At 37.6% G+C, this 11612-nt stretch overlaps 1 protein-coding gene across 1 annotated transcript; it reads left to right on the top strand.

Moving 5' to 3' along the window:
- The first annotated feature begins 1243 nt into the window (after window positions 1-1243).
- serpine2 (serpin peptidase inhibitor, clade E (nexin, plasminogen activator inhibitor type 1), member 2) lies at window positions 1244-10724 on the top strand. Its single transcript, XM_088912796.1, has 9 exons — window positions 1244-1474; window positions 3679-3958; window positions 4503-4730; window positions 5470-5667; window positions 5897-6095; window positions 6573-6670; window positions 7900-7986; window positions 8587-8670; window positions 9559-10724. Exons 2-9 carry the CDS (start codon window positions 3697-3699, stop codon window positions 9594-9596), a joined length of 1194 nt encoding a protein of 397 aa, XP_088768922.1. The 5' UTR covers window positions 1244-1474; window positions 3679-3696; the 3' UTR covers window positions 9597-10724.
- Window positions 10725-11612: the final 888 nt, after the last annotated feature.

Here is an 11612-nt window from a genome sequence, read left to right as displayed (position 1 = left end):
TTTGTTTGCTGATCACATGTTGTAGAAAGTTTGTATGTTTTACTCAAGATGAGTAATACACACTTAAGCCACAACCCAACATGAAACTTATAGTAATGTCATTTTTTTTTCTTCAGATGGATGATTTTCATTAATTTACTTGTGCGGATATAGGGAACCTGGTATTTTTTCCAAAGGGAAAGTGGAACAGAGCTCAGTCAAGTTAATAAATACAGACTGCATAACAACCAGAAGTACTGAGTGTCTGAACTAGCAGATGTTGGGAAATGCTGTAAGTCTCGGTAAAACCAAAACTGCAGTAATATTGAAAACCAGGAATCTGTGGGGGAGGGCTTCTGAAGGATTTGGCAGCATTCAAGCCCTATGCACCTCAGTCTGTTTGTATAAAGGTATTGCCAATTTCTGAAGCAACTGGCACACAAAAGCTTGGCTTTTGGCTATACTTCACTATGTCATAATTTGCTGAGAAAAGTAATTCCAGGTGCAAAATTAACTGTGCTGACAGTTTTTATCCCTAAACACCTGGAGCATAAATGCAGTACTTCAGGTTCTGTCTGCATCGTTCATATGGACTGCTCCACCTCCGGAGATTGCAGCAACAGAAGGACAAATTGTGAAATCAGTTCTGGACCAACCCAGCTCACGCTGCCTGGAACCGTCTTAGTCAACCGAACTGTTGATATTCGCCTGAAGCCTTTTTAATGGTTTTCCATTAATGCAAAATTAGAAATACATGCATTTCATTACACTTAATCACTTGTTCCAATAGAATTCTTCTGCTGGCACCCCATAACATAATTTATCTTGATATTCCCTCGCATAATAGTCTATGTAACGAGTATTAGAGTAGCCCCACAAAGCTCGCCGTTTTTCTGCGGCATAAGTGTTTAATGAGCTATTCTGGTTTCCCTGAACTAATAAAATGCTCTCTTTCAAATGATACGCCTGGATGTTGAATTATTGAAATAATTCGCTTCTACGCCTAAATGACGGTATTGGAATATGTTTGATTTAATAATCATTAAGATGATAAGCAGCAAAATCATTTGCCGAGAAAAGTAAATCGGGAGGCTGTTTAACAGTTCAGTGCTTACGGTTACTCCATATTGAGACAAAATATTATTTCGGAAAATAAAATAACAAGGAGCACACCAGACAAACTCCTCTGTCAGGGCTTTTTTAACGAAATTTCTAAGGAGGTGTCATTTCCTGTTGACGAAGTAAAAGCGGCGTTTCACTCTCCACTCATCTCGTCCTCCAGCTCCCAGGGAGGAGTTCTTGAAAAGCTAGTAAAATAAACAAGGGGCGGTAGTTTGTCCACACATGGTATAAATGTAAGAGGGATAACTGTGAGATTTTAAAGACGTAATATATCTATATATATTTAATTAACTCGCTACGGAAGTTTTTGAAGGCTTTCGTAGTTTGTTTTTGTGTTATGCACTGAAACGAAAGCATTTTGGGAAATCTAAAGGTAAGGTTCTTCTTACAGGTGGGGTTTGATTACAGCTAATTCGCAGCCCTGGCTTTGTTGGTTTTTAAACTCGCTACACTTTACGTCGGGTAGCTTAGATAATTAAGGGAAAACGACGTGTTTGTAAAAGCTTGCACGTGGATAAAAACACTTTTTCAGGGTAGCAGTGAAACAAAGTAAACGTTATTTTCTGGAATTAATCGCTTGAAAGCAGTCAGTAAACGTACCTGGTTACTATAGTCAGAAGTGCATTTTTTTAAAGACGCAGAAGTGTCCAGCAGTTATATATTTAGTACAATCTATAGCCTTTTACCTAGAAGTTTAATTGTCAGCCATTTTTTAAATGTATGTGTAAATGTATAAAATGTCTTTGTTGGATGAACACATTTGCGATACTATTTCAGAATAGTTAAGAAATTATGTTTCACTGATACGGAAGATTCTTCTCTCAACCAGTACGATACTCAAATTGTTGTGTGTAAACAAACAGTAAATTCAAAACGCTGTAAAAGCTAAGAAACATCGTGTGATAAATTGCAAGAATACTTACCTTGATGAAGAATGAAGCTTACCATCTGACACATTTCGAGAAACGCTTGAAAATATTTTGCACGCAAGGACAAACGTTTAATTTGTAAAACGTAGCTGAACAAATATTTTATGCGTTGGTCTGCTTTGTTAGTGTAGGCTCAGCATAGGTGGCAATTATTTCATAGAATTAGTGCTACAACCGTCGGACACTAACCTCGTAAACCATTTAAGATTTTACGTTTTTAAACGACGTTATTTTTTTCCCAACTCTTTTCTTCTGTACGGAATTTCCAAATTCCAAATTTTTCAGGTAAATTAAAATATTTGCGCTGTTTGACTTACAAAGAAGTTGAATGTTATCTGACCCCCTTACTGACAATTACATTTTAATTCTGCATATCAATATTTGTAGTGCAAGGCACTACAAATATTGTACTTTGGGGAATTTCAGACTACTGTAGAGGAATGATTCACAGTGAAATTACCATGTTATTTCCTATTCATATCAGTCGTTTATCTTTGCTGTTCATGGGACGTTTTATTAAAGAACTGTATTTGTAAAAGGATTTGAATGATTTTGCAGTTTAGTGATGATGCATTGAAAATAGTATTTGCAAATAGTTTTTAACCTTCTTGCAGGAGACTATAACTATAAACTTTCACGCAAGCTACTTCCTGTAATGAACCCACTGTGCACAAATAATATGTAGTTGTTTGAAAACGGAAATATCTTAGCCATTAGAATATGGCTTACAGTAGCTGAAGAAAAAATAGTTGAGCATTTTATGTACAGATTACCAATTTATCTAAAAGGGGTAAAGATACATAATTATTTCCCCTTCTGAGAGTTTATGCAGTACTTCTCTAGAAACTAGGTAATTGTCCAAACAGATATTTTCTATAAAGAGAATGTGCCTTCAAGAAGTATTTGCAGTGTTGATCTTAATCTTTACTTTCAAGTATCCAAACACAGTAGTTTGAAAAGTGAATGGCTGAGTCAAGTTTGTCTGATAAATGACATTCACAAATCCATCATTATTTGGGTCTTTTTGTTTCGGTGTCCTTGATGTTTACCCATTCTTCAGGACAGTCAAGCATTTGAATATTTGGATCTGTATTGGTGAAGGCCTATTCATAAAATATAAAAGTGAACAGAACAGGGAGGTGACAGCTGGCAAATGAATGTACCTAGGATGAGAAGCTGCTCAAGTGCTGCGTGAGTTATCTGAAAGATGGGAAAATAAATGAGGTCTTTTAAATCAGCTGTGTCTCAAACATGGCTGCTGCTGAATGCTTTTGCTTGGGTGTATGCTTTGTCTGTATGGTTTGGAACATGCTGTAACATTAACCTTGCGCTAGTGGTTTCTCTGGTTACGAAATGCTTGAAAATTATACATCCACGTATATTTACAGTTGATCTTGCAGAGCCAGACAAAGGTTTGTGAAATGGCGTGTTAACTTTCGTTGTGTGGTTTTATTTTTAGCCAAAACAAAAGATGTAAACTATGCATTTCTATATCAGATGTTTACCATGTCCCTTTTTTACTGTGAATCGCAACCTTGTTTTTTCTACAGTTGAGCTCTACTACATGGAAATGTGATTATATATTATTTGTGAATTAACATTTTTGCGGGGAGGTCGTCTTTATATATCTTTATGTATTTCCTTCTAGGTGTATAAATAGACCAGAATGGGACATCTCTCCCTCATCCTGCTGTCCCTGGGCATGGCGATGTCCACTGTCTATGCCCAGATCCCAAGTACTTCTTCCTATGGAGAGCGGGGCTCAGACTTGGGGATCCAGCTGTTTGCCCAGGTTGTGAGGTCCAGGCCACAGGAAAATGTGGTTATGTCTCCACATAGTGTGGCCAGCATCCTGGGAATGCTGTTGGTGGGAGCAGAGGGCAACACCAGAAGACAGATTCTGACAGCCTTGAGATATAAGAAGCATGGTATGTGGCCTGGTATTGCATGGTATTGGGTAGCACATTTTCTCCAGTCCACACCATGTTATTTTTAGTCATCATTCTTTTTTAATTGTGATGCAGTTCATCTAACTTTTTCACTAGGTCAATAAAACTGTTATTTTTCTTATCACTATTTCAGCTTTGCTTGGACTTGCTTGTTCACCTTAATTCAACATGATAATGATGCAGATGTGCCAGTTGAATCATTTTTAAATTGCCCTGAAATGTCTGGTTAATGCTTTTTAACAGTGATCTCTGCAAATCAAGGATTGTATTTTTGAAAAAGTCAGTAATATTGAAAAGAGATTATATTTACGACAGTGATGCAGAAGTGACAGTGATCTCTATCGGTTGTTTGTATCGGTTATAGATTGGCTACAAGACCATATCTGAGGACATCAGTTTTATTTATGCAGATGTATTGGAGACGTTCCAGAAATATATTGGTTTAATTAGGTAAAATCAGTACTTTCTGCTACTTTTTGGTAGTTGGTTTAAATAATTTTGCTATGTGTGCTTAATTTCGAAGGGCCTTATAAAATGCTGAAAAGACTACACAAAAATCTGACTTCCAGAGAAAATCGGGACTTGGTGACCATAGCCAATGCAATTTTTGCTCAGCAAGGCTTTAAAATGGAAGACCTCTTTGTTTCTACTAACAAAGCCAATTTCCAGTGTGAATCAAAGAATTTAGACTTTTCTGACACCAGCGAAGCTGCAGATTCTATCAACAACTGGGTTAGAGATCATACGAAAGGTAAGTTGTCAGACTGCAAGTTGTTTTAAACATTTCCCCATTACATCAATGATGAAGGGCTGTAAAGCTGAAACATATCTGTGATCACTAGAATGTACTGCATTAAAAAAAAAACTGAAAGCAAAATTGTCTAAGCTGTTACAATTGACTGTGTACCACTTCTGACGTTCCTGGGATTTTGGTGTGTTAATGTAATCGTCAGTGAAGGAAGACTCGTTTTAATCTGGCATTATGCCCAAAAGATTGCTCAACACCCACATGACCACAAAACGGGAGCAGGTTGTAGTTTTAAAAGGGGCAAGTTTATTGTCCTTTTGTAGATCACTGAATCATTTCGTAGATCTAATTTAAATACTTGCAATTACTAGCCTCATTTTTTTTTCTCCATAATGAAGAATTTACTGGGGTAGCCTAGAAAACTGCAAATATCATATCACAAGCTGTTCAGCAACTGTTTAGATTATCTGCAATGTAGGCATAGGGTATATAGTAGGAGTAACCACATAAAAGTGACTGATATACAGTATGGTGGTTTGTTATTAATGGCTTGTGTATTTTTTTTCCCCTCTTTCAATTAACCTCATTTAATAAGTCTTAACCTGCACAGGCTACTATGTTTCTTTTGTCAGCCCTCATGTTCACGTAGAGGCATAGGTTACAAAAAATAGTTACAGTAGTCATATTTTTTACTCTGTAGTGTCTTCATTCGCCTTAACTTGGTGTCTGTTTGCTGTTTCAGGCATGATACCTACAATTGTCTCTTCAGACATGCTTGATGGGGCTCTCACCAGGCTCGTAGCAGTAAATGCCATATACTTCAAGGGCTTGTGGAAATCGCGGTTTCAGCCCGAGAACACCAAGATGAGAAATTTCACTGCAGGAGATGGGAAGGTTTACAGAATTCCTATGATGTCACAGCTTTCCGTGTTCAACATTGGTAAGAGCTGCTTGAGATTAAGGTTATCATCCAGGATGTTGGAACTTCAGGCATGCGGAGTGCTGCAGATTGGAGAGCTCAGAACTAAATCGCATGTTCGGTGGTAAGATTAATGAGAAACAACAGCTTACAAATAGAAGTATTTCATACAATCAGCCGTTTACATGTCGTTCTTTTCGTTTAATGTATAATTAGGGCTGCTGTGCTGACCGAATGCTTGATTCCCTAGGCTTGGCGAGTACCCCTTTTGGCATCAAGTACAAAGTCATCGAGCTGCCCTACCATGGAGACACGATCAGTATGCTGATCACAGTGCCTTCTGAAGACAGTACTCTGGTCTCTGAAATAATTCCACACATCAGCACCATGACCATTCAGAGCTGGACGAAGCTTATGAACCAGAGAAAAGTACGACTTCTCCTGCCAAAGTAAGGTGAACCCCTTTGAGCTGCCTTTTAAGATATGATCGTGGAATGTACATATTGTAAAAGCCCTAACATGTTCAAACTGTTTTCTGGAAGAATATTTTTCTTGAAGCTGCCAAGTTTAAACTTGCTTCTCCTGTTTCACTATAAAGATTTTGGTTTTTGCCAAATCTGTTTTTATTCAGTTTGCAAATGAAATAAGCTTCCTGTTCAGGGTATGGAGACTTTTTTGAGATTCAGTTTATCAAAACTGTGATTATCATTGCGATTAATTTATCAGATTGACAGCATTCACACTTAGTGTTTCAGTGCTCCATCATGGTTGGGGACTGCTTTTGTAGCAATAAAAAAAAAATTCCCTCATGATAACACTTCAGTGCTGTGCAATCCATTTCCACGAGTTGTGAAACATGTGACATTGCAATACAGCTGTTGTGTTTAGAAAGCCTGTTACCAATGCCAGTTCCTCATCTTTTACAGATTTACAGTGGAAGCAGAAACAGATTTGGAGGCACCTCTCTCAGCTCTTGGTATTACAGATATGTTCGATCAAACAAAAGCAAACTTTAAACAAATAAGTAAGTATAAATAAATGCTGGTACAGCTGCTTTAATCTGCTTGACATTTCTTGGTAGATGTCTGACTCTAGGAACCAGCATTAACGTTTTGTGTTAACCCTTGGAGTTAAAAGGCAGTTGTTTTTCCTGGATTAATGTTGGGAAACGCACAGTGGTGTGGCAGCTAGCACTCCAACAGCTCTTGGGTCCTGGTTCTGGTTCTGCCCGGTGTACCTGCTGTGTGATGATTGCAGGTTTCCCTGTGTCCTTGTGGGTTTACTTCAGGTGCTCCAGTTTCCTCTTGCCTCCTGAAGACAAGCTGTGCAGGTGATTTAGTGTCTATGCCCTGCAGTGGACTGGCAGTCTTGTTCATTGTGGAGTTCCACCAGGGCAGACTCCTGGTTACCCCGGCCTTATTGTCAATAAGAGGCTTTGTAATGATGAATAGAAAGTGCATGCCTTTAACGCATGCATTAAATAAAACAAATATATGGTCACGTCACTTTTGATATGGAAAAATAAAAAATGCTGATGGCTCCTATTGGTTTAAAATGACTCCTTTACTAGCTGTTATGGCTGGCAGGTCTATAGGTCTATAGTAGGTTAACCATATGACTCATGTTGATCAATGAACGGAGACAGCAAGGGATTTTAAAACGTGCCCTGAAATGGAGTGACTGACTGTTAAATTATGTATTAAATCTTGATTGAGACCTGTTTCTTAATTAACATGCAAAAGAGACATTTTATTGTAATTAATTCAGTTATTGATATAATAAAGTGATCAGGCTTCTGTTAAGAAATTATACATAAAACCTAATTTCTCTTTAAAATAGTGATCACCGGCAGGAGCAGTGAATAGGTCATCTTAATTACAAGTTAAATGAGAGTGGACATTAAGTACGCATAACCATCAAGATGTAGATCTTCATTTAAAACGTAGCCTTCTTTTCTGTGACAAATAGAACAGCGTGTATTGGACACAACACCATGTTCAAAAGGACACTTGATTTACAAGTAACTCCTGCTTTTTTTCCCCCAAGTTTAAAAGCATTTTTAAACGTACACGTAACTTCATTTTTTTTTTACCTTTTCCATGTCTCTCTGTCTTTTCCTCGTTCAGCTTCATTTCACTTTGAAGATGGCTGGAAAATACTTCCATGAGTTGACATTTTAAAAGACCTTGTAATGTAATTTATTAATAAAAGTTTTGTTTTTTTTTTACATTTTTGCTGTCTTCTTGTTGATAGGTTCAGAGCCCCTCCATGTATCGAAGGCATTGCAGAAATCCAAAATTGAGGTGACTGAGGATGGCACCAAAGCATCAGCTGCAACAAGTAAGGTTCTGACTTCTGCAGCTGACAGAGTAGGCCAGGGCTGTCTGATTCTAGTTTTGCAGGGCTGGTGTGTCAATTTTCATTCGGTTCTTAATGGCCTAAGTCTGTTAAATTTAGTCCGGTTGCTTTACAGTCTCCTGTGGCCTGATTGTTGTTTTATAAGTACTGTTCTATGAAGCCTTTGCATCTGGACCTGATGGGGTTGTAAGGTGCTTTTGAATCAATAGAAATGAATGAATTCAGTTTCTCCCAGCTCAGCAGGTGCTGCTGCTTTAAAGACACCTAGAAAACCTGCAGACAGGCCAATCCTCAAGGATCAGGATTGCACATTCCTGAAACAGACCCTTATTTTTATGGTCACAGGAGCATGTTGGATTCAGTCACTTAGTACTACAGATTTAACACAAAACCTTAATTACATACTTCTCATTTATGGGACCCAGACCCATAACCACTATAGAGTAATCTGCATGTGAGTGATACTTGAAGCAATTTTATATCAATATTTCAATAACTAAAGGGCTTTGACCTTAATAGGGAAAGTATGCTATTTGATGCTTTTCAGTTTTTTGTATTCAAATTCCATTTTTCTCTCTCAAGCTGCAATTTTACTGGCCCGGTCATCACCCCCATGGGTCATTGTGGACAGACCATTCTTGTTCATCGTTCGACACAAGGCGACAGGTAGAGATCTGCAGAACCCCGTTCTGTCTTGCATTCTCCTTCACCCTCTCTTTTAAATGACCCATGCTTGATTGATTTTCAGATACTGTACATACTGGCTGTAGAATTTAAAGTTTCACAATTATGATGTCTTTTTTTAATGGATTTCTAGGTCTGTACAAACCAGAATATATTGCTATAAGCCACCATCCTATTAATATCCAGTACAATGAAAACAAGTTCTTAAAAGTCTTTACGTGAGGAGCTTGTGTAGAACAGTTAAGTTGTTAGACAACACGCAGTCTCCCCCAGAAATCTCAACAGAGAAACAAATGACACCAAGTACTAGAGGAGCTTAATTTTATTTTGGCAAAGACACTTCAGGCGTTTGTAGATGTTGGGATTATATAGGTGTGCACAATTAATTTTAGTGCAGTAACTCGGAGAGCATTACTGGGCTGTGTGTCGCAGAATCGGCATGGTCATTGCAAGTCTTCCTCCTTAACTTTTCAGAGCCATGCAGGCTCTGACCTGGAGCTTAGTGATGTCACCCAGCAGCTCTTGAAGAATGGCATGTCATCTGTACTGTGTAGAACTGCAGTGCAGTAACATGAACTTTCCAAAAATGGAAGACCTAATAATGTTAGTCATCACAGATGCACAATAAAACTGATTTTGCACTGTTTGCAAATACATTCAACTAAAATAAGTTCAATAGTTTTTGTGTAGATGCAGTAACAGTTCCCACCTAGCTGTCTAAAGCAGGAAGATTTCCAAAAATATGGTAATAACCTGGCTTCACTGATATTGACACTGGCATCTGGTAAAATTAGTGATAATTCAGTATTGATAAGCAGGAGGGAGTCTTTTCTCATTTTAATTAACTGTCTCACTTTTGGTGTTTTTCAGGTACTGTGCTCTTCATGGGCCAAATTAACAAGCCTTAGATCATCACTGTGCTGAGAGATGAGACACAAACAGACTACCTTACTTTGGTTCTATTGCCTCCATTGTTTTGCTTTCTAGTAGGACCACTTGCTATAAGTGTTCAAAGAGACTCTTCTAGGGCTGGTGATGATTTCACACAGCTTCATTATTGTGGGAAATACAGTAGATTTGTTCATGAAACATCCCTGCATTTTTATAGTGCCTTTGCTGTGTTGTTTTCATTCAAACTTCATATCATTTGATATCCATTTTTTTGCCCTTTTAAATATTGGGTGTTACAGTTCAGTAGCTTGTACATGTAATTTATTTCACAGAAGCAACAGGGATAAATCTCAAGGTGTTAAAGAAAAATGAGTGAGTAAATGTCATCAAAGTGAAACAAGTGTTTACTGTAGAGAAACAAAATTGTAAACTATGGATTTTGTTCTGGCTTGACATTCCTAAATGTGTTTTTTATTTGGAGTAAAATGTGTGTAATCAACTTTATCTCTTTCAATTAAACCTGCTTCTTCACAGATCAAATTATAATGTTTTTAAATGCTTACAAACCGATACTTAAAATATTGAATTGTGCTGTTTATTTCTGCACTGTAATACTTTAAGATCCAAACGCAAATGGAATCTTGCCATTGAGTGAAGTTCTCAGTTCATTTGAGGTATACTACAGAGAAATGTGTTTGAGCAAACCATAAGCAACAATTATTCATTTTTCTTAAGGCCTGATGTGTAAAGAATTGAAAGTGGTTTGGATTTTGGATTGGCTTGGTTTCCCAATAACACACTTCTTTAGCCAAATGACACTTGTGAACCAAGTTTTGTGACTGCATACACAACATTTTGGTTTTTGGATCCCTAGGGATGTTATTTAATTCTCTCTAATGTTGCAAAAGTCAAAATTTAAGGTAATGCATATGTTTAATAAAGTTTTTGATTTTATTGTTAAATATTCATATTGTATTTGGTCACATTTTGCATTTTTTTTTTTGCTTGTATTGAATAGAATTCCTAAAGAATAGTTGTGGAAACCGCAACATGAATTGTAAGTTTTTGTATAATGAAATCCTCAACAGTATTACAGTGAATCTTATCATAATACAGTATGATTAATAAAACATTCAATAATCGCATTTTGCATTGGAATGTTTCCTTTGAGTTGGAAAACCTTTTTTTCATAACTTAAATCTCCTGGATTGTGGTTGAAGGAGATGTGATTTTTGTTTTTCCAAAACAAAAGAATGTGGACTTCTACATTCTTAATTTCTCAGTGCTGTCAGTGAACTATTAGCTAGCTTGTGCACTTTCCCCCCCAAACAGATTCATCTATTGAAATGATTTTAATTAGATGCAGTAAAAGATTATCAGGACCGTGTGAAGAAAGGAAGTAAAGACATGTGAAAGAAGTGTCATTTTGCAAATTCGTTGAATCGGCACAGTGGGTCTGTGAGAAAACTAATCCCAGTCTGCTGAAGACGAGGGACTCTTTAAAAGTGCAAGGTGACCAGTTTCAAAAGTTAAGTCTGTTAGACAATGAGGTTGTCTCATTTGAACTGGTAAAAAGATTAACCAGTTTTTCTAGTTGCCAGCACCTGGTTGCATAAAAGACCTTAAAATGTTGTGGATGCTGAGCAGGTCTGTGCAACTTGCTTGAACACAAACAACTTAAGAGGAAAACTTTCCCTAAGATGTCTTGTGTCACTAAGCATGCGCCATTAAAAGCTTTCCTATAGATGTTGTAGAATCACATCTGCGTTCCGTTTTAATTTGTATTGGTGTTAATGACGCAGGCATCTCTGAAACAGAGCAAGACTGAGCACGCCACTGTGTGCATTTGACCCTTCAGAGATCCCGACTTCTTGCAGGGAAACGGGCGTAGGGGAGAACGCGATGTGTTTTGATGAAGTCTGTATTTTGAACTCTTGTTTCCGGGGTTCACCCTTCCGTGTGGCGTTTGCCTGTTTTCGTTATGGGGCTGCATTTTTTTTTTCCTGCACTGGCTTTCTTCCCGCAGTCCAAAG

The sequence above is a fragment of the Atractosteus spatula genome, chromosome 4, assembly GCF_055471065.1.
Source record: "Atractosteus spatula isolate fAtrSpa1 chromosome 4, fAtrSpa1.hap1, whole genome shotgun sequence".
Classification (NCBI taxonomy): domain Eukaryota; kingdom Metazoa; phylum Chordata; class Actinopteri; order Semionotiformes; family Lepisosteidae; genus Atractosteus; species Atractosteus spatula.
This window is presented reverse-complemented; position numbering and strand designations above follow the sequence as displayed.